Below are 26,212 nucleotides of genomic sequence, written 5' to 3' on the forward strand. Positions count from 1 at the left end.
CACCGCGCGCAGGTGAACCCGCCCCCCGCCAGACCGCCGGGGAGGGGACACGAGCGGCTCCGCCGCGGCGTCCCCCGGCGCCGACCCCAGCACCGACGCACCTCAGCAGCGCGGCGACACCTGCGACCGCCTGGCAGGAAGCGGCCCGCGCGCAGGCGCAGGCGCCGGCCCGTGGGCGGGGCCGGGGCCACGCAGGCGCAATGCGGCCGAGCCGGGCCCAGGACGGGTAAGCGCGGGGCGGCTGCGTGCGGGGTGCGGAGGTGGCGACGGTTAGCAGTGATGGGGTCGGAAACGAGCCCCGCCGGCGCCCGGGGGGGGGGTCAGCAGCCCGCAGGGGCGGGGAGGCGCCTCAGGCCGGGGCCGGGGCCGACTGAAACTCCGGCTGCGCACTGGATGCGGCAGGCCTGAGCTGCGGGCTTGTCCTCAGCCCGGAAGACGGTGCTGCATTTCAGGTAGTTTGCAAAAACAAGCAAACAAACCCACGATAAAATGTGATTGCAGTGTTTATAGCTCGGAGGTCTGAAAAGGGCATGCGTGTTAAACATGGAGGAAGATGAAGAGGAGGATTACATGTCTGATTCATTTATTAAGTAAGTAGATGTTTGTGTTTATCTCTGTGATCAAAAAGTGTAAAACAACGACAACAAAAAGGTGTTAATCCTTGCTGGGATTATTGATTCTTAGACAGGATGTAAGGCCAGGTTTGCCCATGGTGAGGCGGATGAAGGAAGCTATTCAGAGAGAAGAGAAGCAAAAAGAAGCCAATGAGAAAAACAGGCAAAAGAGTATAAAAGAAGAAGAAAAAGAGAGACGTGAGCTGGTGCTGAAAAGTGCCTTAGGCAATGAGAACAGAGGCTTTGCTTTGCTCCAGAAGATGGGCTACAAGAGTGGCCAGGCCCTTGGCAGAAGTGGTAAGTTTTGTCATTGTCTGGAATTGTTTGCCTGGATGCGGATGTACCTTTATGTTGTATGGACTGCAGCTGCCACGTCATTTGTAGACAAGGTCAAGAGATGCCTCTCTTAGAGCCCTAGCATTACTGATCTGTCAGTGTGTCATGGCAGAACAAAAGATGAGAGCAAATATCTAAGAACTGAAATAAAAATGGTATGGCCTACTGAGAAACCTGAGGGAAGCAGCAATACTTTCCACTAGCTAAGTGGCACTTCCATAGGTGCATGATATCTACAGAAATTGCAACAGGAATTTGTTTTGGTGGTCTTGCAAGGCTAATAGTGTTCAAAAAAAGTCACCCTCCCACATTTAAATTTATAGTTGGCTTCTGAAAAAAAAATGGTGCACACTGGCCTACTGTTATGAGGCTTCAGTAGAAAAAAAAAGAAAATCAGTAAAAACAAAACATCAGTAATTGTTAGGCCATTTTAATGCATCTTTAGCAGATAAACAGCAAATAAACTGACCAAGATAGATTCTTTATGTTCTTTATGTTTGTCAAGTCGTGAGATTCTAGCATGAAAAATGCTACAGAAGAATGTAGCAATGTAATATTGTTCACGGGTATATTATACCTGTCAAATCAGTGCCATTTTCTTTCAATGCAGTACCATCCTGTAAACAGCATACAGCAATCAAACAGGCGAGGAAAAAAGAAAGGGATTTGCRATTCAGCTGGGTCATTTCTAGTACACTGAATGTATCTTGATGTGAGATTTTTCAATTTCCAAACAACAAAATTTCAAGAAAGCTGAAAATTTTAATGATGAAAGCTGCTTGCCTACTTGAATATACTGCATTCATGGTTTGAGAGAGACCTGGTTCCTTAAATTGCCTATTTTGTCCCCCACAGGAGAAGGCATTGTTGAACCTATTCCTCTGAGCATAAAAACAGGTGTGTGATACTTCCTAATTTACTTAGTTGGATATCAGAGCTTCTCAGCTGCTTACGTTCATGTTTTGAACTTACACAGGCAGAAGTGGGCTTGGTCATGAGGAATTCAAAAAGCGAAAAGCTGAAGAAAAACTAGAAAACTACAGACAAAAACTCCATATGAAAAAGAAAGCAAATGAACAGGCTGCAGATCAGTTCAGGTAAAATGATGTAATTAATATTCCAAGCAATGGCTATAGGGCCATTCTTTTTAAGCTTTAGGTTTGGTTATTCTTTCAATGTGTTACTAATTCTGAATGTTGTTTGATAGGGAAGGAGTTGAAACATACAGTAATTGCTTCTCAGTTCTAAAGTAACAGCAGATGAACACTGTAATATTAAAAGTGTATGCTGCATCATGTATTTTTGTTAGTAATGCAAACAATAAATGTTAGTAATGCAAACAACATAAATACTCATTTCTCTGGAAGAAAGCATTTGCAACTTTTTTTAAATCAGAGAACCACATCAGCTTTTTGAAGATAAAATCTACTAGTACAGTGTTGCCACAATGATTTTCATTTACAACCAGTTAAAAATCAGAACAAATTTTTTAGGTTTTGTTATTTTCTATTTTTTCCTGATTTGCTTGTTTATATGTGGAAAAAAAAAAAACAGGGAAGGCTATAATTTTTTGCAGATGCTTCATTACCACTTTTTCATGCCTTGTGGAAACCTGGTGGAGAAACAGCATTCAGAGGGTGTAGTGTGATCGAAAGGTCTATCCTGGAAGTATAATTTAAAGGTATTGTTCTCAAGAAATACGTGCATACTCCTACAGAAACAATGTCAGAAGGGACTTCTCAACTTAAGCATTGTCCTGGTTAGGATTGTCTTTGGTCTGCTTTCAGTAGTCTGAGGGAATTGTATGGCTAAGATATTAACAGATTTTCTATTCTGAAAAAGCTACAACTGTAATGCATCTCACTGTTCGCATACCTGCTCATTTTAGCTATTTATTTTTTCTTAACAGAATAAGATTCAAAAACAAACAAGAAGAACATAAAATGGAAGGGGACCTTCGAAAAAGCCAGAGGGCCTGCCAGCAGTTAGATATGCAAAAGGTAAGGCAAATATATTTCTTTGGGCTGAAACGAATGCTGTAGGTTAGACATAAAGGCTGTCAACAAAGTAGTGATGCAGTTCTTCAAAGTTCCGTAAAATTGCAGGATAACTAGGCTAAAGTCATGAAGTCTGGCTACACTTCAGTATTCTCAAAATGCCTCAAAGTATATGTTGTCACCGTTAAGCTATTTGAAGGTGTTTGGGAAACCAGCCTGATGTTAAGTTATGTGAGGACCCATGTTCACTGGAGTCATCAGAGCTCACATGTGATTGCTCCTGTGGACTGCAATTCTTGCGGTTACTTTTGTGCTGTTTTCATACCTTGCAGTTGGCAATGTCAGGCTGTCCTAAATGGCAGTGCTGTTGCTTCAAGTGAGGGAGCAGTATCATGGTCAAGGGCAGAAGCAGATTCAAGAAACACTTTAAAAAAACACTTCTAAAAGTATTTTAAAAACCCCTCTTTCTGCCTGCTAGGAATAATGTGAGTAATAAGGGTGAAGTAGTTTACAGMTTTGCTGCTTGGAAAATTTTGAGTGTTCTTTTCACCTTCATGACCCTTCTGGAGGTTAATATTGCCCTAGAGTTCTGCTGAGATCACAGGATACCCCCTAGTCTGTTTCAAGGAAAGTCAGCTGTATTAGCTTAAATCATCTTTGTTGCCTCTTTTTCCTTTAAGTTAACTGTATCTGAGGTGAATTAGGAAGCACTGTGTGATCTCTTGATACAAGAACTTCAGGTGACATGTCCTTAACTGATAAAAACAGATCTAGAAAAGGGTAACTGCACAGCCTTGGTGTGAGATCATGTTGCTGCGTAGCCTTACACATACTGAACATCGATGGAATAAAAGTTAATAGTAGCCTGCATTTACATTTGTTAAAAGAAAAAGTTAATAATCCTTCCTGTGGACTGCTGTACTTAGGTTTTAAAGCTTTCTTATAAACTATAATCAAGAATTATTAATGTTGTAGTAGAAAACTAAAACTAACATCTCACCTACTAGAAATTGATTTTATCCAGTATCTAACAGGAAAACCTACAGAGGCAGATAACTTTCCTTTAAATCTTTCATTATTAAGGATATTGATGTTCCCAAGGAGATTTGGTTTTGGATAGAACCTGAAGAGGAAGAGAAAAAGGATGAAGAGGAGAAGGAAGGTGAATGCACAAGTTCAGACTTCAGTGTAAGTTCTGCAACTCAATGAATGGCTTGAATCAGAATGGCCTCTTTGCAGTCTTGCAGCAAATATTTTTTACAATTATATGAAATATAAAACATTAGAACACTGATTTACTGGTGATCTGTTTTGAAGCCGATCTTAGAAAAAAGTACTCCAGAAGTGAAGTTCTAAACGCTTATGTCTTAGCTAAGATCTTGCAAAATCATTTATTTGATGAATGCAAAATCATTTGCTTTGAAGTTTTAATTTTGGATGCCTCATGTCTTAGGCAGAATTGTAGAAGCACTAAGTAATTTCTGAAATTGCTTCAGCGGTAATCTCAAGTTGGACACAGGAAATTCACTTTTTCTGGGAACTAGATCATACCACTGTTGTTCAGTCTTGTGTGTTTGATTTGCAGAGGAGATTGGATATGAAAAATCCCAACAAAAATACCACACACTTGAAATAAAGCAGCTAAGTAATATTTTTAGCTGTCTCTTCATTGCAAATTTCTTAGCTGGAAGCAAGGATGAACTAACAACAGCCATCAGCTTTCCAGGCTTCATGTATTCCTGTGCTGTAGGCTACAATTTGGGGATCTTATGCCTTACTAAACTGCGGTGTTGTATAGCTTTTCTGCAGCAAAAGGTTAAAGAGTGCACTTCAGCAAAGCCAATAGCTCAAACCATTTTACATCATGAGCACCTGATCATTGTGTTCCTGTTCATACTTCTAGGTATCAGAAAAGTTACAGATCCTGACTGCCTATTTAAGAGAAGAACACTTCTACTGCATTTGGTGTGGAATAACCTATGAAGGTGAGAGTAAACCTGTCAGGTATATAAATGTTTTGTTTTGGTTATGTATCTAGACTCAGATAGTATGATATATACTTATTCTTTACCCTGTCATGCTTTCACCAAGGACAGTGCTATAGACATGATCCCTGTGCATCTTTTTTTGTTTAATTTGTTCTGTTCAGTCACTTCCCCTTTTCTGAGGTCCAGAATCAGAGAGCATCAGCTGTTGGATGTGGGGTCTGACCCAATTTCCTTAACCATCTTTCCTTTACTTTAATGCAGATGGCTGGTACTGGATAGCTTCAACTTTGTCAGAGATGTTTTCCTAAGAGATACTTCCCATCAGCCTGTGCTATCTGAGTGGCTTTGTTTTCTGTTCTACTAGCTGGCTTAGGAGAAGTTCTCATATTGTGGTCTGATGATTGTGTGCTCAGCCCTCATCCATCCCAACATGTGCTGTGGGAGAGATGATAACTATCCTACATTAATACTTGTGTGAGAATATATACTACCTAGTATATATACACATAGTATATTACTATCTGTTTCTTTTATTGCAGTCTTTCAAATGTACATACCAAATTTTCCTTCCAGGTCACTGTTTCTGTACAAAGCTTGGTATGTTAAGATTTTAAGCCACTTTTGAGGTGTTGACATGCACAAAAAATAAATATTGGCATTCATTTGAATTAGTATTCAGAGTTGTTTGGTTCTGAAAAAACAAAATTTAGATATTAAAACTAGTACCATAAAAAAACTGCGAAAGCTTACAGATATTTCTGAAAACATTAGGACACACTATCCATTCTCATTGCACCAAAGAGGGCAGAATTAAACTCATTTGCTTTCATTGTTTTAAAATATACTTTGGAATTCATAATGCAAGTAACCCCACTGTCAAACTTGCAAACCTACATGGATTTTATTTAATCTATTTTAACAGATTCTGCAAATAACTTCTGACAATTTTTTTAGTGCCCCCTCCTAGCTGGAATCATTGACTTTTTCTCTGCTTATCCTGTAGATTCTGAAGATTTATCTTCAAACTGCCCTGGAGACAGTGCTGCAGACCATGACTAAAGTCATCTTAAAGAAAGGAATCCTAGATAAACATGTATATAGTTCATAAAAAAAATTTTTTTAGAAGATTCAGTGCTATGCCAGACTCTGGAGAATACATACAAGGCATGCAGAAGAGGAGGAATGTTGACAGGTTATACTGCACATATCTGAAGCATTCTATGTATTTTCTGCTTGATTAATAAGAATTACAACTTTACATTTATATTTGCACTACCATAATTTAGAGGCAGGTAAGCCTTCTACAGTCTTCACTTAAGCCCTGGCTTGAGCAAGATCAGCTGATAATGAAATTCAGGTTTAAATGAGGGGGATAACTTAACAAGTTTTTCTGTTTAAATTATGTTAAACAAGTTTTTTTGTTGTACAGCCATTCTTGTAAAGATATAAAAACAACATCTGTGTTGTAATTGAGTACATCTTTTCCTACCATCTTAGAGCTGGTGAAAAAAAGCTTGTGAAATATTACAATAACATTATTTGAACTGATATTCTCCTGTATGTAAAGGTGGTATTTTGTAGAATCTTGGGATATGCTAAATAAATATATCAATAGATTTTTTTGTTGTTGTTGCTGTTCTTATAGAACAGCAACGGCTACTGTAAACACCCACTARTAAAAGGTACTGAAGTATGCAAATCACTACAGAATAAATCTGTCACAGTGATGGGCCAAGTTCAACATTATTTAGCAGTAAAAAGTAATGCTATTTTATGGGCATTCTGCCCATGAACTGTAAAAGATATTCAGCTGAATTTGACACATACCAGTTTTCATAGTATAAGAGTAGTTTTGAGGGGGTGGAAAGGGAGAGGGAAGTCTAACAAGTGGTGTTTTATCTGTATCACAGTATTGTTTCTCCCTGACCTTTAGGTGCAAAGAAATATGAAGTAGTCCAAAATAGTGGTGTATTTGTGAAGAAAAAAACATTCATTACAAGGAAAAGAAAACTTTACTTGTTACAGAAAGATGTGACAAAAGAACATCAGGTGCTTATTTAGTGACAAACACTTGCAGAAGATCAGCAGTAGATTTCCTTAAGAGTATAAAAATGATTATGCATTCATATCTATTATTCCTTTTAAGTGAACACCCACTTTTTTAATTTCAAAAAATCATACAGTATTTTAAGCTTTACACATAGTTACTATTTTCCTGTTTAGAAATCTCTGCTCATTTGCCTTTTATGAAATTAGGTGGGCTCCACAGCTATGAATTGTTTGAAAAGATACAGCTCAGACAAGTATCTGAAGGGCTAATTTGTCTCTCTTTTCTCCCTGCTCCCTACCCCTCCCAAATTCTTCCTATTCAGCCAGATCAGAACTCTGTAAGTTACAGAAGCCTGTAACTTACAGAGTAACAGGCAAACTGCATTGTTATCTCTTGTGGGAATGAGGAGAAGAGCCATCATGGGTGTTCAGAACACTTTAGAACATGTTAGACATGCTTTGGTATTACAATAAGGATAAAAACTAGTAGTACATATATTTAAGGTGCTCTCTTGAGAAAGGATTTTAAATGATTACTACTGAGAAAACTCTAGGAAGAGTTTCTATATTTTAGAGCACACTAGGTGTTCCTTTCAGAAAAAATAAATAAAAAAAAMCCCTCAGTATTCAGAAGTTCAGAACAGATCTTCTTAAACTAGATTTCCTAGAAACTGGATGTTCAACAACTAAGTTCTCAAGGAACACTTCACAGAATCACAGAATGGTTGAGGTTGGAAGCGACCTGTAGAGATCATAGAGTCCAGCCCCCCCTGCTCAAGCAGTGTCACCTAGAGCACGTTGCTCAGAAAAGTAAGTTGGACGCTTGCTTTAAAAGCATAAATATCTTTAAATTCCAGAACACTGAAGGTGCTAGGTGTTGGACAGTTGGTCAGAGAGAAGAAAGTTCAGTCCTTAAAGAACCTTAATTAATTAAAAAATAACCCACACCCATTTCTAGCTTTTTTTTTTTTTTTAAACAAAATTAGTCTTTCCTTGCAGTTCAGCACATTACCTCCTGTGGTCTTAAGGGGAGCATTCTGGTAGTTGTAATAACATCACCATGAACGAATAAAAATATTTTGATTTGCATGCCATAAGACAGCACTTACTTCCACAGAAAGCAATAGGTGACCTCAACTCATAATGGATGCAGCACATGTTAAGAGCATGCATACAGGCAGTTGTCACAGATCAGTTAGCACTACATCAGCCTGATCTTCTAGGAGCCAAGGACTAGATTCCTTTACATATTAAACAACATAGTTCAGCTCATCCACAACCTGTGGCTCCAGATTAAAAAATAACAATAATAAAATCACACACAGATGTTTGCAGAAGTGCATTGGGGGGAATGTCCTGATTTGCAGCTGATGGGAGTGAATGGTGATGTGACTATTTCAGTCAATAAGCTCCTCAACCTATGATAAATGGCAGGAAGACTAAACACCAAGGAGAAGACTTAAGTCTTGCTGTTGTTTCTGATATAATATTTCATCAGTTTCAAAAGACATGGATCTAAGCAAGTCTGAAAGTCTTTTAAAATGGCATTCAGTGAGTATGAGCTTTATGTGTATTGTCTTTATCAACAGACTTAAGAAATTGAAGTATTTGAGATGCAGAAGGTCGTCTTTGGTGGTCTCTTGAAAGCATCTTTTTGATCATGGGTGCCTGCAGAAAAAAATTAAATTAAAAAAAAAGAAATCAATATAGATTACTGTTTATGAGTAAATAAAGAAATCAGCTGAAGTAATTGGTTAAAATACTATACCTCTGTTGCAAATTTCTGAGTGAAGCTCTCTCGAAAGTTACCTTCTTTAACATCTTTCCATACCTGAAAGTCATATAACACTTTCACKATGTTTTCACTGATTGTATTTTGCATCCCAGATTCTGACCCACATAATTTACTGAAGTAGTTAGGAAAATATAAATTATGAAAAAGGTAGGACTTCAAAAAGAAAGTACTTGTAAAAAGTCTGAAGTTTTACATTTGGTTGTACTTTGTTTTATGTTCTTGTCATGAACTATTGTCCCTTTTTAAATGGAAAGGCTTCATAAACTACAATGATGTGCTCATTCTGGCAAAACTCTCCATTTCATAACCATTATCTTTCTGTCCCTAATTTAAAAGTAGTGTTTTTTATATCACCTTATCACATAGAAAAGTGATGGGAGAAAACTAAATTTCCTAATCTGATAACATTTGGATGTTGTTATTTGCAAGCCAAGTAGCTGTGCTTCCTCCCTTTTATCTTGTTCTGTATCACACACACTTTATTTCAGTGTCACTGCAGACAGCGCTAGGTAGAGCTCAAAGCAACTAACATACTTAGTATTTACAATTACATGCTTTCAGAAACTGTTTCTGGGTAACAACTATTTTTCCCTACACAATGAGGCTTTCTGGGTAAACAAAGATGTCCACATCACCCACTTTGCTGTTAACTACTGTAATGGGTGTCTGAAGAAAAAGAATCGTGTTCTTGGACACTTAGCTATGTGGCCGGAATCATTAGCTAGATTTTTGGATGCTACTGGCCTGGCTTAGCAAGCCCATATAATCAGTGTCCAGTAAAACAACACCTCCCATGAACTTCAAGCTTTTTTCCTCTTCTTTACCAATACCTTTAGACTTTTGATCCTACCTGCTGATGACCATTAAATGAGCCAGTTACTCAGCTCATATTGCCAACTTTGCTTTTGCATGATGGTCTTTCAGCAGGGCTTGCCAACAACAGATTCTATTATGCTCTGAGTGAAATTATTATTTTAAGCTGATGGAGCAGCTGAAGAGCATCCTAGGACTTTCCATCCACATGACTTCCCCATTTCCGTACAGCCACAGGACTTCCATGCTTTGTTTTAAGGAAGCTAGACTAAAAAATTAATCTTGCTCTTTTAACTTTAAACACTATGGGACTAGGGACACATCTGCATAGTAAGCTGTGAGGAGGAACAAGATGTCTTAGAAAATACTACAAGGTAGCCAAACAGAGCAAAGTTGAATCTGAAAGTCAAACAACCACTTTGGTATGGTTTTCCTCACGCTGGCAAAGGGCCAAGCTGATGTGGTTAAAGAGCTTCTAGGTCCACCGCATCTTGTGTATTATGTAAGATACGCGTATGTTACAAAATAATATCCTTAGACAAAACACTCAGCATCCTTGTCCCCATCCTACAAATACACAGGCTTGCGCATACAAGCTGTTACACTACTGATGTGCAAACTACCAAAAAAAGACAAAAAACAGTTTTTTGAAAGGTATCTTTTAAGTACTAATGATTTCTTTTTGAAGTATCATTTTTTCAAYTAAACGAAACAAAGCCTCATACTCCAAATCACTTTTGTTTTCATTTTGGAAAACTGCAAGTGTTCTGGCTTGCTGGAAATTTTGTTCTTGCTTCACTCTGCAGTAAAGAGGAGAGCATGGCAGAAACTAATGTCTCCTCTGTCTTTCTTAAGGATTTGTTTTCTAAAAATAGCAAAATAATCCTTTTCAATGCTCTGATCAAATAAAAAGATTTATCAGAAACTTGAGATTTTTTTTTTAAACAGATGATAGTATTTTTTAGCTGTTTGAATAGCTTTCCCATAGATATAAGTACATGGCTAAGCACACTTAAGACTTAATCTGTTTGTATGTCAATAGAAGATAAGTAAAATAAAAACGGTATTTCTTTACCAGAGTTGCTGYATTTTAACTGAAGTGTTATAGACTTACAGGCCTTATAGAAATGAATCACAGGGGGAAGTGTAAATAAACAGAGGCAGTACTCTAGATAAAGAGTTTCCTTCTGGCATTTAAGCAGCATGAGAGACCAGCAGCAAGGCAAAGCAATGACTTAATGTGAGGTTTTGTCTTTTTTTTTAATTTAAAGATTACTTACCTTATGTTTCTCATGACAACTGGCCAATGCCGAAAGAATTTCAAACCAAATTAATCCCAGTGCATAAATATCTACTTCCTTTCCATATCTGTCTCCAAACTACAAAGATTCCAATAAGAAAAACATAGCCATAAATGCATAAGAATGCATTTCAATTTATTTCCATCAAATCCAGCTTGATAGCACTTTCAACGTTTTGAAATCAGTAGAAAATTTCACCTAAATGCTACAGGATTGGAACTACTACTTGATCTTCAAATTAGTCCTTAATCCTTTCTGCCAAAGGCCTGTTAAATAATTACTGTTGTGTCACATTGAATACACTGGAATTAACACTTCTACAGACCTATAGYGATAAGACAATGTCTCTCTGGTACAAATAAGAAATAAAATACAGGGACGCAAATGCCACAATTATCAGAAGTCCTGAATTACTTAAATTCAATTTGAAATTCATGGGGGGCATCCTATTTTTGCGAGAGCATTATTTATGCATCAGCTTCAAACCTTGTAATTTACACCAACTAAACTGGCAGACTGCTTTCTCCAGAATGAGGTTATGCTGGTCTACAATCACACCAGGGAACTTTAGGCAACTTTGTTTAGTACTGATGTTAGGGCTGAGCCCAACCAATACTGAGTTTATAATGCAAGTCTAATAACAGACACCCTAATATAGCAGGACAATTACCTGTTCTGGTGCCATGTATGATTTTGTTCCTCGGTTTTCAGTCAGAGGGTTGTATGCCTCGGAAGTCACAAGCCCAAAGTCACCTATTTTTATTTTATCTTCACTTGATATGAATATATTCTGAGGCTATATGGGGGGGAGGAGGAAAAAAAGTAAATTGTCAAATGGCTAAGATTTATTGTCAACCATAAGCACCACAGAAGTGCTTCTCATAAAATTTGGTAATTTTTCCACAGAAATTAGTACTAAGAAACAAATGGGGGGGGAGGGGGAACAGAGGAACATTCAATTAACTTATTTTTTAAACACACAAACCAATTTTAAAATAGCACACACCATAGTAACCATAACATTTTTCACTAGCTCAGGTCATGCTTTAACTCTCTTCAGATAGATACATTTTGCATAGAACATTTCACTTTCAAAAGTGCTTTATAATCTTAGATCCTGGTCCTGGGATTTGACACACTTGGGCAGAGCCTTTAGGCTCACATGGAGTTCCACTCAAATCAATAGTTTCACCTAGGTTTCACAGCAGTATTATCCATATTAAATCAGTTGCAAAGCTGGGGCTTACTATAGGCATCTCACTATCACTTTTAAGTATTAAGGTTTCTTTGAACTTCCCATTTTAAATTTTGATAAAGTTACATGCAACTAAAAATAGAATCATATACATTTTGCTGCAGTTTTCCAAACCATCTGTCATTCCAAAGAAGGTAAAGAAAATAAATTTCTGAATGTGATTAAAACAAAAAAAAGAAAAACACACTATCTTTTACTCAGAGAAGCTCCAGTGGCCCCCAAGGCCAAGAAATATTTAAGGTTTTATGGGAAGAGATCATTGTGTCAAGAATGCCCAAMCTAGTTCTGTTCAAGTTTGACCAAGTCCACACACTTAACACAGTACCTACAGTGCTTCAAGGCAATGCTATTTGAAGACTCCATTCATACCAGCCACAAACAGACATTCACCTCAGAGCTTGAACCTATCCTGCAGCTGGGATTCTGGGACATGGAGCTCTCAACTGGCAAAGCATCTGAGTGGACAGCAGATTGAAGTGGGGAGAAAGAAGTTTCTAAATTCATATGCAGACAGACAAGTTAGCAATAGAACTTGAAAGTAGCTTACGGCCAGATTCTGCAGATGAGAGACTGGGGCAACAGATTCATAGGAAGARGGAAAAGTAGGAGTTTGAGCTGAGATGAAAATAAAGCAGGACTGAAAGAGCAAGGATATATGAAGCCAGAAGAGTAGGAAGAGCCAAGAAGTAATGTGTGGGGAGAGAAGACATTTATTAGGCCTCTTCTTCCCAGCCATCTGGGGAGAACAGATGAATGAGTATTTGTAGTTGACTCCAATATTGTGGTGTAAGCCACACAGAAAAGTTCAGGATGACATGCATGTCTGTAAGACAAGATTCTACGAGTGTGCAATGAACATGGCCTGGAACCACGCAGTGAAYGCAAAACGCAGAAGATTCCACCGCTGGCTCAAGAATTCCACAAAACTCAGGTTGCTGGAGGGATAGTCTTGAGGGGAGGGAACAGGCATCAAGGCAAGCAGCACTGTAGCATCTCTAAGTTCTAATAATGTTCTTTAGGTATCCAAAATTATCCATTATATGAGGAGGACAACATGCTAGATCAACATTTAGTGCGACTCGCTACAGCTATTTTTAGTTCTTACAAACACCACCATACTAATGAGTTGCTCAAGAAGTGAGTAATGTTAATTCTGTAAAAAATATGGCATGTAAATGTGTAATTAAAAATTGTATCAGTGCCTGTGCAGCGACTGATTTAAAACTCTATAAGCAACATTAGAACCAGCATTAGAAACCTTGAAAAGGCTTGCAATTTTGTCCTTTAAAAATATTTTATTTCAATATAAAGGTTATAAGATTATGCACTTCCTCTGGAGACTCAGAAATTCTATCCAAAAAGGTAGCATACACATATTTATATGTGTACAGGATACAACAACAACAACTAGAGTATGTAGTTATAAAACGCAGCATGTATTAAAATAGACTATCCCAAGACAAGAGCAAACTTCCCAGTCTCAACCTTTTGCCACCTTTCTTTTTATAAGATTGGTAAGCAGGTTGATTGACAGCCACTGTTATCGTAAGAAAAATGTTTTATATAATTTTATTACTGAAGTAAGTTTCTATTTCTTTTTCCAATAGGCAGTCTCATGTCCCAGTAACAATAGGTTTGTTAATGGATGATTGATTTTTTGAACTACTGTATTCTGAGATCCTTTAGTTCACCTTCTGATTTTAGAATTAAATCTGGTTGCTGAAAAAAAAAAAAATACTGGTCATATCAGAAGAGGCACACTACTAAGGCACATCATAGAATAAGCAAAGACTAAAACAATTTAACATTTCCTGAATTTCCAGTGAGTACTACTTACATTTTTCCACTTAAAAAATGACCTGTTCTACTTACCTTGAGGTCTCGATGAATTAACCCTTTAGAATGAATATATGCTACTCCTTTCACTATTTGTAAAAATTTGTGTTGTGCCATCTCCTGATAGTTTCGTTTTTCTCGATTATTTTCAATCCAGTTTTCCAATGTCCCTTGTTCACATAATTCCATTTGGATAAAAAGACATTTATGTTTAGAAGGTGGCCTCTGCCTGCAAAAGCAAATTATATAGCCATATTAAAATTAGCAAAATGGGGAGTTTCCCAGAACAGGGTGTGCAAGTCCCTTGATTTTAACAAGATGTCATATCAATTTGCACTAGATCTAAATAAGTAAAACTGCAGACCATAGCATCCCTGCTCAGTTCCTACTTACCCTTGGAAGATTTTTAACTTCTTGCCTGCCTCCATATTTGCACTGAAAATTTTCTGAGTGCCCAGATTCTGCTCCCCTCATATCTAAAGGCATGCCCCACAGAGCAAGAAACAGCACAGTCCCTGGCTCCCACCTGGCCCTCTAGGAACCACTGCAATTTTCTATTCTGCTCAACAAACACAGCATTATGTTTCCTCTACTCCCTCAAATATCATTTGATCACATTCCTTTAACCTTTGTCCCTCGGAGAAGGGAGTGCGACAACCATCTTTTACATAAGTCTGTGAGTTAGAGCAACAACTGTGAAAACTGGAAACCTGCATTAAATATATTCACCAATCTGACAGCCTCATGCTTTCCAGAAGGGTTCCCTCACCATCAGACCCTAGAATAGGCTGAGGGCAGAGATGGAGAGGGGCAGGACAGCAGAGCAATGAGGAGGTACCACTTTTCCTATTTGCATTGTGTGATCTCAGTGCCTTGGAATAAGGCATTCTGAGGTATGGAAAGAACAAATATTAAGTGGCTTATTACTCTGTAGCCCTGAGGTCAGGGCAGTAAGTGGAATTCCAGGTTGGGACCTCAGCTTTGAAGATTTTTTTCTATTTTTTATCCAATAACTGTTTAATATAAAATGCCTAAGTGATATCGAGACTYTGCCATATTAACTGTTCTTCTTTGACAATGACTCCCCCCCATTTTATTCCTCTTTTTCTGAGCACACTGAACAGATATTAAGCCTAATTTTTAAGCCATTAATATTTTATGGTTCTAGATAAGTGTGATAACCTACTTGAAAGTATTAATCCACTGCTAGTGACAAAGACATACAGTAGAAACTTAGGTAATATCCTAATTTACCAGTAAACTTCTCACCATGGTCTTGCCAGAAGTCTTTTGAAAGACTACCTCTAATTGAAAGAACGTTTCATTCTGTATTTCTGTTCTCAACAGCTCTGTATTCACAAACAATATTGTATCAGACATCAGGGTTAAAATGCTAATTTGGAGAAATAATTAAATTTATGAGAGCTGCTGGATGACCAGTACTTTTAAAAATCAGAAAACTTCCCAATTAAGGATTTGGCAGCCAACTGCTAGAAATTTTTTTTTTTAATTTCTGCTGTTAATTCTAACCCCAAATTTTCAGTTCTGCATTCTTATGCTCCTACATATATTCAGTAAGTTCTTTATATTAAGAGAGGAGAGAGATAAAGTTGCATAATACAGAGTGTTCACCAAGAGAAGGAGATACACGTACTGAGCCTTTTCTTCTAACAGTAAGTATGTGTACGCCTTTCTGTTTGTATAAAGATTTATAATGAATCATCAGCCTTCATTTTTACAACACAAACTTCATTATGGCAAACAAGCTTGTGATTGCAATCTGGGAGCTGCTGTTTCATACTGCAGAGTTGCCTTGTAATTACCTTGAGTCTGGATAAGTTACATAGTACTTTCCTTTCCAACTACAGTAATATCGCACAATATTTTCATGATCAAGTCCTGCAAGTTCTCTCACTTCACGCATTACATTCCTACACAGAAGAAAAAAAAAAAAATCTCAAACAAATGACATTTCCCTAAGAAAATTAAATTCTAAATTCAATAAAAGACATGCTATCATGGAGCGGTTGTAATCTACAGATAGTTTTACATTAATTTTGAAAAAAAAAWTTTTTTAATAAATTAAAATTTGTAATTGGAAACTGTGTTTTTCTTATCATCTGCTCAGTTATCCCAAGTGCTGAAGTGTTTTAACCTTATGAGAAATGAAAGTCCCACTCAAAAGAGCCAAAAGTAAAAGCAGTTCCAATGCATAATTACACTGAGTAGCAAAACACAATGTAGCAAACACTCACGCATTTCTTTTCAGTTTTGTGAAGTTTGTTTACAAACCCAGAAGTCAGTGTAGATACTCATGAAAACCTATTACTAAATTTGCCCTACACTGGCTGCCATAATATTGCCTAGTAAAGTAATGTCAAACCCATCAACAGACCAGCAGCCTGTATTTGAAGTATCAGTAGAATAGTTTTTAGTATAGTTCTCAGGACTGTAATACAAATTAAAATAATGTATAATTGTGAAGGACACACAAATTTGAARAAGGGCAGTTACACAATACAAGGGACAATTTTTTCCAAATTTAAGGTAAGTATTATGATTTTAAAGGAACAACTTGAAATTTGCTGAACAGATTAAAAGAAATTCTAGTTTTTTAGCTGCTGATAAAATACACTACTAGATACTAGTTATAGAAAAATACTGTAAATAATTTAAGATAATGATTCTGTGTTGGGATTTATAAAGGACAAGTAACATTGTGTCCAAAGAATGACAACACAGGTTATATATGAAGTATGTTCCAATTACATACACAAAAATTTATTACTTTCATTTTTGTTCATTTTCTGTATTTATAGTCATGTTATATGTTACCGGTAAGGACATTTTCAGACAATGCAACCTGCCAAAGTAACACTGCTACTTTCAAAGTTTCAGCAAAGTAAATCAGCAAGTTTTCTTCAAGCATATAATAACCATAACTACTAAAAACTCTGTAAAATTTTGTTCATGGAATGTAAAACTTAATAAATCATTTTTGTACAGCTGCACCTAAAATTATTCCACAGCATATAAAAATTAGCAGAGTTGCATGCTATTTTCAGCTTCACTTAGAAATAAAGAAAACAGAGTTTAACCAGAAAAATGGTCAATTAATAGTGGAAATTGCTTACATACTATAAGAACTATTAAAGAGACAAAATAATTAAACTATTAAAAACTGACGTCCTAAAATAAATAAATAACACAAGTAGATATACAGTACTTACTTTGTGAGGTGGACTCGTTTGACTGCATAGGTTTTCCCATCAATCCTTGCTGTTGCTTTGAAAACATTCCCAAAACCACCTTCACCAATAGGCACTATATTTTTAAAATCCGTAAGAAATCTTAAAAAAAAAAAAAAAAGTAACTTCTTAAGTGTCTTTAACATAATAAATAAATAACACAAGTAGATATACAGTACTTACTTTGTGAGGTGGACTCGTTTGACTGCATAGGTTTTCCCATCAATCCTTGCTGTTGCTTTGAAAACATTCCCAAAACCACCTTCACCAATAGGCACTATATTTTTAAAATCCGTAAGAAATCTTAAAAAAAAAAAAAAAAAAAGTAACTTAAGTGTCTTTAACATTAAACTTAGAAGATACAAGAATGATTTTGTAAAGTACAATACATCTGCTGAAATACTGTTCTACAAGGATCACTCACCTATTTAGGTCTAAGTCTAAGTCCTGAAGAATAAAATAAAATAAAATAAACAAAAAAAAACAAGGGAAAATGATCCTATAATCCACAGTTACAGCTCTCACCTGAAATCTGAAAGAATGAGTTCCAACTAGTAGTTCTAGTAAATATTTCATAATTTATACAAAGAGAAACTGAGAYAGGCACTCAGATGTAATACTATCACCTATGGATAAGAAACATCCAGATTCTAGGCTTAAGTCTAGTTCTATGCCAGGCAAAATAGGAATGAGATCACCCACATATCTTAGTTGTGGTTGCATAAAAGTGCATCAGTATGAAAATGTTACTGAGAATTTAGTCCAAAACATCTTTAACAGTAACTTTGAAAGGACTTTTAAAACTTTCAACTTGAGGAATGTCCTTTCCGCTAACATGACAATTCTCAAGTTGTTTCTCAGTCTATTCAAACTCATGTATCAAGAGGAACGTGCTTCTATTCATGCTACCCATCAACATTTTCACCAAACAGGATCTCAAAACTTACTTACCCTTCAATTTTCAATTTTAGGCATTTGCAAATGAAGCTTCATGACAGTTTTAGTTTTTTCATATGGCAACAAGAATAAAGCCACTTCATTCATTACTCTGCATTGCTTCAAAAAACGAAGAAACTATTCCTTTATTTGGGTACTCATAAGAATGTTCTAACCTGTCTCTTGAACATACAAAATACAGACCCATGTTTAAAGTCGTATTAAGCTCCTACAGAAATATACTGCTTGTGACACACATACTTGCACTTGCTTAAAATATTCTTCAACATTTAAGGCCAAAGAGTTCATAGCTCCTGCTTCACTACATGCTCTTCAGGCAACCTCAGAGTGATCCATTTAAACGGGCTTTCATAAAATTCTCCTTATTAAAGTTATTTAGAACAGTAGAATCGATCAGCAAGATAATGCAACATTTAACTGTTGTATTTATCAAAAAAGGATACCAGATTCACACTGGCCCCTTTCTTTTCATTTTTTGTTATAATCCAGATAAAGGTTTTCAGACTTGCCATCAAACTGATCACAAGCTATTTTGTGCTTTAGTACAGATTTATTGGGAGATTTCTGGATGGTAGAACTTTTCCCATCCTTCCATGTGTGAAACAAAAATGTTCTTTCTCCAATATTTCAGATAGTAGATATTTGATTATAAAAAAGCTTGCTATGTCACAAAGGCAATTTGAGGAATCAGGAAGGACGGTGATGGAAGGCTGCCACAAGCCAATGCATCCAGGAAGTTTCCTATTACAAGGGTTACAGATGGCACTTCACTATGTCAGTAGAACATTTTACCTGTTATATTTCGATATATGTACCTGCCTTGACAGACTGTATTGTAATTACTTTCATACCTTCACACAAATGACTTCTGGTTGTAAGCATCAAATATCACTGCATATCAGTTGCTAGAGTATGTTTAAAAAAAACAAAACACCCAAGTATCAATTTTCTTTGAAAGTTACTTTTACAGCAGTATTTTCCCACATTCTATTTCAAATAAACAAACAGAAATCTAGACCACCACATACCGTAACTGCCAAACAAATCTTATTAAAAATTCTTTCTTACCTTTTATCCACAGAGCATGCATTTTTACCCTCCTCACTTTCACTTGTGTCCAAATCTGACAAACTTTCATCTGAATCTGACATACTTTCTTCCTCGTTTCTTGCCTTATCAAATTTAGGTGCCAGTTTTCTTTAACAAGGATAAAAGCAAAATTTATAATGAACTGTTTCTATAGTATGTGACAAGAGAAAAGAAACATACTTGCTATTAGCAATATTTCTATGTTAAGTACAGAAAACACTAAAGAGGTTTGCAAGATCATTTATGGAAAATAGCTATCTAGAAATAAACACATACCTTTTGGGCTTCAGAGCGGAACTTTGAGCATTTCTCTACACAAAAAAGAGAAACAAACACAACTAAGATATATTGAATATTTTCACTATAAAAAATTAGTTTAAAATGTGCCTGAAACTGTATCTAGCAATTGTCTATAAATATGAACATACCTTATACAAAGTAATAAGACTGATGTTGTATCTTAGTTTAATTTTTTCACATATTCTATGTATGACATCATCATTCTTTCCAAATCATTCTATTTGCATAGAAAATACAAGGTTAGTTCTGTCCTCTTTCTTGGGAGTACAAGCCCATTTGGTTAACAGTACATAAACTGGGTCTACCGTAAATAAATAAACAACTAATGGTTCACAGCAATAAGGTGCAGAATATTCAGGGGAAAAAAATCCACATATGTTTTCTAGCAATAACTTTAGCRCATAGAGGAGCAAACTGATGCTACACTTTGACCAGAAGCTTGCTCTATTCAGGGTCTAAAATATAATTATGAGTAAGACCACTTTTATACTATACCTGAAAAGGTAAAGGCTTTTCACTTGTTACCATGTTTTTTATTTTTTCTACAACGCTTGCACTTGAGTCTTCAAAAGAAATACCACTATCATGGAAAAATAATAGACTGGTTTTAGGTGTAAGTAACACATTCCTAAATAAAAATTACAATGCTTGCTACTATGAAAAAAGAAGCATTAAACAGGGTACAATTTTTAAGAAGTAAAACATAAAAAAGCATTAATAATCATGATTGATTTAAGCTACAAAACTTTATTCCRAACAGCTAATAAAACAGCAATATTTTACAATAAAATCCTCTATTTGTATAAAAACTAAAAAGGATGATATCCTTCAATTAACAAGGTTAAGTACAGAGGTTCATTTCAATGCAGTACAGCCACCTCTGGCATTTTATGTATCAGCTTGCTTTACAACGGCACAAGGAAGATAAAAGAAATAGTAGTAGCACCACTGTCAAATTAACTGTTAGGCACAAAAGGTCTTATCTATGGTTCCCAAACCACAAATGAAACATTAGGCACATTCATTTTCCCTCGGTAAGCAAGTTTTCCCTTCAGTGGGAATGAAGATTTATGAAGAATGAAAGGGAAAAAAAAATACAGAAGAAATCAGAATGTAGAGCACAGAAAAGTACTGAAATTGAATTATACCAAGTTCACAAGAGTGCCACAATAGGAAAACGAGTGTTAGAAATGGAATGAAATAACGCTACTGAATGGAGTAGCATTATTTCATTATTTTGTTTATGTCCCAATAGAAGTGTTTCTGAAAGAATTATTTGTGCCAAGCTATAAATATATCAGAAAGCTCTAACACTATTATAAGCTAAATTGTAAGGACTCGGGTCAAATAGACTTGCACAATTATAATGAATTTTCTTCTGAAGTCAAAGAATTACAAACTCGAACATCCTTACACTGCAATAAAGAAACTATGAGCGATTTTATTTAGAACTAGATCACATGATCCTCTAAAATTAGTAAATACATTTTGTTAATATCACACTATCAGTGAATCCAACTTACTCTGAGGCAGACAGATTTGACATTCCAAAGGAATTACTAGATTTGCTAGCTGTGGAACTGATGTTAGATGTTTCCCTTCCCCCCTAAAAAAAAAAAAAAAAAAAACCTAAACTAAAAATGCTTAACAAAATCACTTAGAAAATCCCTAGTGCAAAAGGTGCCATTCTAAAAGGGAGGAGGGAAGATTATGAGGTTCTAAGTGGAAGTTGTTACCGGCTGAAGCAATGCATAGGAGAAGCATCTGCCCAACTTCCACCCATAGTAGTGAAAAACAAGGCCCTTTCACAGGCAGCATTTTTCCACTCGCATCCAGCTTATACTGACATCTGCAGAAGCAGAATCTGAGATCTATTAAGAATTAAGACAATAGAGGGTTACCAAAAGCAAATGTTTCCATTGTTAGTGGAACATGCACTTGTCCATGTGAAAAACGAGACATACGTAGGTTTTGGTATATGTAATCAGGACAACAGCAAATCTAACTATAAGTCTGTTAAAAATATATATATATTAAATGCCTTCAGTGCGATAACCCTTAAAATCTGTATTGCTAACTCAGGGCCTAATTAATCCTAAATGCTTAGTAGAATCCCCTCCTTCTTTCCCCCCATGTCATAAGAACTTAAATGTAACATTAAAAGCAAACCCTACAATTGTAACAGACCTTAACCTGATGAAAAGTCAACAAATTTAGAGTTTATGTTTCAGTAAAAAACAACAAACAGAAACCTTTCTTCTCCCTTCTTTTTGGGGCTCAGGAATACACTGGGCCTTTACTGCTTTTTGCTGATTACATACATTTAGTTACATTTTGATTGTCAAACAGACACCACTGAGAATGAATAAACTTAGCATAAAAATTAAAAACAAGTAAACAAGAAACTACCACTCTGCATTTAGAATAATTAAGACAGAGCTTCTGCTTGAGGTAGTAAGTTTCAGACTATAATAAAAATCCTTCAGCTCACAATACATTACAATATTAAGGAAGGATTCTAGAGTTATAATAGACCATTCTAATTAAGTGGGTAACTTAAAAATGAAAAAATCCACAGAAAGCTGTCAAGTATTTAAAATGGAAAAGATTTCTTTCCTTACCTGCCTTACTGCCTTCCTCCACTACAAAACTTCAAATTACATGCCATATAAGTTAGTTCATATGTACTATTCTGTGTATTTCAGAAGTGGTTTGGGATTTTAGAATTCTGATACTTTTGTGCATGTATGGAAATAATGATGGCTGTCATGAAGACAACAACTCTGCTCTCTAGCAGATGGTGTTAGAGATTGCTTCAATAGGATCTTTCCTTGTAATCCTAAAAAGACAGTTCTTTTGATTCTCACTCCTGATTCTGCCTTTCTCATACTTCACAGAAGATTTTAGACCCAGTGGAAGGCAATAAGAGATTTACATTCATAGCAGTCAGCTTGACAGCACTTCGAAGAGACAATCAGTAGAGAGAATACAGAAATTTTTAATATACCTGCATCTTTGTATTATAACATATCAGACCATGTTCTGAAACACACAGTTAGAGATAGCAGTTATGAGGTTTTTTAACCCAGCAACCGGACATAAAAACACAACAAGTTTCACCAACAGAATGCTGTAGCCCAACAAACCCTCCAAAATCTGGACCGTTTCTTTCCTAAAAGTAATCCATGGAATATGTTTTTAAGCCAAATAAGGAAATCTGTTTCAAAGATTAAGGATACAAAAATTAAACTTCTCTTTTAGGCTAAATGTAGTACATACTATTAGATCTCCTTGCTCATTTAACTTCTCATATGCTTGTTTTGCAGCAGCTTGTTGAGCAGCAGCTTCAGAAATTCCAGTGCCCTTTCCATAAACATGACCACTAACTGTACAAGTAACCAAAAACCTGTAAAATATAACAGAGAATAAAGTCTCCTTACACCCTGTAATGACAAGCTTTAATTAAAAAACAGTACAGTCAACCAACATTATAGAAAGGAAGCCTAAAATATACATCTTCAAGAAAATATTTTCAATATTCATTTAATATAATTAGTAATGGTAGATACCTAATTTGGCATGCTTTCAGAATAATGTATTTAACATTTTTTGAGGGTTGAACTCCTCAAAGCCTCATCTGGTAGGCACCCACAACCACAGACTCTCTGCAAATTTTGAACTGAAATGTAAAGTGCCATTATATGCAATGTAATCCAGTGCTTTTTAGTTTAAAATTTTAATAGTTTTGCCTACAGGATTCTGTTATTTTTAAAAAACCCTCCTCTCAGAGCAAGCTGATTAAGGTGTAGCTTAAAGAATGATATGTTTCTGGTGAATTTTCAGTATGTGAAGGTCAGTATCAAGAAATCTTGATAAAATAAAGAGAATTAAGGTTTTTATTATGGCTGTTATTTAATATGTTTTGTAAATAACTTTATTAACCAAGCTGATCCTTAAAGGGACACAAGTACCAATTAAGAAGCATTTGATAAAGTGCATCTTCCCTAGAATGAATTCCTGAACATTTATTATTCAAGAATACTACTAAGGCATGGTCATTTTCACAGGGACGAAAAAAAAAAACACAGAACGATGGCATTAATATATGGCTCTGATTCTCAAAATTCATATAAAAATGTATTAACTTCATATATTGCAGGACATAATCACAGTGGAAATAAATGACTGAACAACTAGTTCCCTGACAAGAGACCCAAAACATGCTTGTTTGGCCCACATGATGTGTGTAGGGATTAGAGACCCTATTAGTATCTTTTATTCCCTGCAATATATTTATCTCCAACTTCCTCGACGTTAAAACCGTGACTGGATTTAAGTATGGTAGAGTAGTCCACTACAGTAGCTGATTTGAAGCAGACTTCAAAAACTGGCAGCAGTTCAATCACTTCACTCCTCAGTTCCTTCAGGACTTGATATATACCGTATGAGCCCTACTCAGAATCTATATTGATACCTCGCTCTCTACCCAGCTGTATCCTTAGAGAACAACGGAATTAAAACAGTAGTTCTACTGCCTCGTTAGGAAAGCCATGTACATGAACAGCATGAAAATAAAAGTGTTTCTTGCCTCATAGGAAAAAGGGTGTCTGAATTAAACCCAAGGGCAAAAAGCAAGAGAAAATGGGACGTTTTCAAAGAGGTTCACTCTACTTTCCACCACAGCATGATCCTAGGACATTAAGGAGTTTGCCAGCAGCTATTGTCAAGAGAGCTAATATATATATATTCTTTATCACTCCTCAGAATTACATGCTGAGAGGTCCACAAAGGTGCCAGAGCAGCAACCAAGATAATCGAAAATTTAAAGCTGAAGGCTGGCCTACTTAAGCAGCAGGAAATTATTCTGACACATAAAGTTAAAAAAACAAACAAAAAAAMMCCACCAATCTTTTCTTGAGGAAGTGACTCTCTGTTTTGCCTCACTGAAGCACTGGCTGAAGGAAGCCAGACTCTGCTGTCATTTTAACTTAAAAAATCATTGTAAGTGGTGTATTTTCTTCTGGCTGAGGTTTCAAAAGCAGAGACTAGAACATACTCTTTTATTTTCTTTGAGATCAGATCCAAGAAGTAGTTACCCCTAATACAAACCCCTCTATTTCTTTGACAGGTATTGTTTGTGCTTCAACCTATTCCTTCAATGTTCTCCCATCTATCAAAAAAATTCCCCAAAACATAACTATTCCCAGCATTCTTTACACACTGTAAGAGAAACACGTAGCAAAAAAAGAATATCCGGCACAGGACCAGAAGTCAATCTAGTCTGATATCCTGAGACAGTGACCCACTGTGGATGCTTCGGGGGGAGGGAGCAAGAGGAGCAGAGAGACAGACAGAGAGAGAGAACTGGGCAAACATATAACAGTACTTCTCTGTATATAGTCATCTCCAGCAATCTCAACTTAAAGACATCCTGAGTCAGAATTGCTTTCTCCACCTCCTGTTTCTGCCCTGGCTGATTTTTCTTCCATGACTCCACTAATAGCATGTAATAGCTTTCTGAACTGATCAGAACTTTAGTCTCTCCTCATATGTCTCGTGCTCCAAATCCCTAAACACCTTAGTGGTCCTCCACTGGATTCTTTCCAGCCTATCTCCAAATCTTGACCGTACTTCCAAAAGACTCAGATGACACTATTCATGGTAACTAACAGTAGTATCAGCAAACACAGAGGAGACGTAAAAGCAAATATCTCTAAGTACATCTTACTTGGGAATGTGGTCATCTCCAGCATATGCTTTTGTATTATAACCAACTACTTGCATTTTCTGTTGTGAAAATATATTCAGCCAGTTGACATAGTTGAATGCAGGTAGCACTTCTGCTGTTGGCATACGTAATAAGGTTACTGGAGATGTCATTAATTCTTGATTTTGCACATTTGAAGATCTACTTTGCTACAAAACAGGCAAAATAGGTAACTTAAAAACTTAAGATTAATAAATGGTTTAAGAAGAACAGTGTATGAGAGAACTAGTATAGTTGCAAGGTTTGTGAGCATTTCAAAATATTTTTAAATATTCCAAATGTGCATTAATAGAGTCTTTTAAGGCAGAAGACAGCTACCCCAACCTAAAACTATTACATTTTGAATTTCCAAAGAAACTTAAGCCAAATTTTCCAAATACTGGACCAATGTATTTTACAACCCATCACCATGTCTCACACCCTCTTTTAAGAAAAGGCAAGGAATGAGCAGTGAGATATCTCACAAACAAGTGAATTCTGTCTCTTGAATTTGCTCCCAGCCTGATTCAGAACCAAGAAGAGGGGTGGCAGCAGGAAGCTGCTGATGCTGCTATGAGCAAAGGCTGCAAATGCTCAGGTGCATATATGAGAGGACAAACAGGGCTCCTTTCACAGCTGTCTCCCAATTTGCCACCATTAATAATACATTAGCAAACATGCAGCAATTGTTTTTAAATAATGATGGTGTCATGGTAAAAAGCAAATGGTAACAGACAAGAAAAGATTTCAGTTAAAAGGTACTAGGAAGCATTCAGAGTCAGAAAGAAAAATAAAGAATGGTTACTACAAAACACATGGCAAAAAATTAAGGGAACAAAATTCAAACCTAAAATCAATCCTTTATCAAGGATAAAAAGCACAGAATCA

General features: G+C 36.3%; 3 protein-coding genes across 19 annotated transcripts in view; 1 reads left to right on the plus strand and 2 right to left on the minus strand.

Moving 5' to 3' along the window:
• The window catches only part of HEATR5B (HEAT repeat containing 5B), a 60,951-nt gene extending 60,766 nt beyond the window's left edge, over positions 1-185 (minus strand). For 6 of the 7 annotated variants that reach the window (XR_003255953.1, XM_026081178.1, XM_026081177.1 and 3 more), the window contains exon 1: positions 102-174. The gene's annotated coding sequence lies outside the window, so the exon portion shown is untranslated. Of the gene's footprint in view, positions 1-101 lie in introns of all 7 variants that reach the window. The other variant, XM_026081176.1, reaches the window with a different exon arrangement.
• Positions 167-6,552, plus strand: GPATCH11 (G-patch domain containing 11). Of its 2 annotated transcripts, none has more exons than XM_026081193.1 (9): positions 167-226; positions 502-590; positions 685-911; positions 1,806-1,847; positions 1,927-2,047; positions 2,860-2,950; positions 4,031-4,135; positions 4,851-4,932; positions 5,939-6,552. In XM_026081193.1, exons 2-9 carry the CDS (start codon positions 544-546, stop codon positions 5,992-5,994), a joined length of 771 nt encoding a protein of 256 aa, XP_025936978.1. In that variant the 5' UTR covers positions 167-226; positions 502-543; the 3' UTR covers positions 5,995-6,552. The 2 variants fall into 2 exon arrangements, with proteins under 2 accessions (XP_025936978.1, XP_025936979.1); XM_026081194.1 differs by lacking the exon at positions 5,939-6,552 and adding an exon at positions 5,197-5,932.
• Positions 6,553-6,889: 337 nt separating this feature from the next.
• EIF2AK2 (eukaryotic translation initiation factor 2 alpha kinase 2) overlaps positions 6,890-26,212 on the minus strand; it is a 32,073-nt gene continuing 12,750 nt past the window's right edge. For 6 of the 10 annotated variants that reach the window (XM_026081184.1, XM_026081182.1, XM_026081190.1 and 3 more), the window contains 13 exons: positions 25,307-25,494; positions 22,858-22,984; positions 21,102-21,184; positions 20,074-20,158; positions 19,555-19,589; positions 19,258-19,386; positions 17,416-17,535; positions 15,808-15,915; positions 14,021-14,213; positions 11,564-11,689; positions 10,873-10,971; positions 8,753-8,815; positions 6,890-8,652 (listed from right to left, as the gene is read on the minus strand). In XM_026081184.1, coding sequence (XP_025936969.1) covers positions 8,533-8,652; positions 8,753-8,815; positions 10,873-10,971; positions 11,564-11,689; positions 14,021-14,213; positions 15,808-15,915; positions 17,416-17,535; positions 19,258-19,386; positions 19,555-19,589; positions 20,074-20,158; positions 21,102-21,184; positions 22,858-22,984; positions 25,307-25,494 — 1,476 coding nt within the window. In that variant the 3' untranslated portion in view covers positions 6,890-8,532. The remainder of the gene's footprint in view (positions 8,653-8,752; positions 8,816-10,872; positions 10,972-11,563; positions 11,690-14,020; positions 14,214-15,807; positions 15,916-17,415; positions 17,536-19,257; positions 19,387-19,554; positions 19,590-20,073; positions 20,159-21,101; positions 21,185-22,857; positions 22,985-25,306; positions 25,495-26,212) is intronic. The other 4 variants (XM_026081189.1, XM_026081188.1, XM_026081191.1 and 1 more) reach the window with 4 other exon arrangements.

This window comes from Apteryx rowi, unplaced genomic scaffold (assembly GCF_003343035.1).
Source record: "Apteryx rowi isolate R43461 unplaced genomic scaffold, aptRow1 scaffold_54, whole genome shotgun sequence".
NCBI classification, from domain to species: Eukaryota; Metazoa; Chordata; class Aves; order Apterygiformes; family Apterygidae; genus Apteryx; species Apteryx rowi.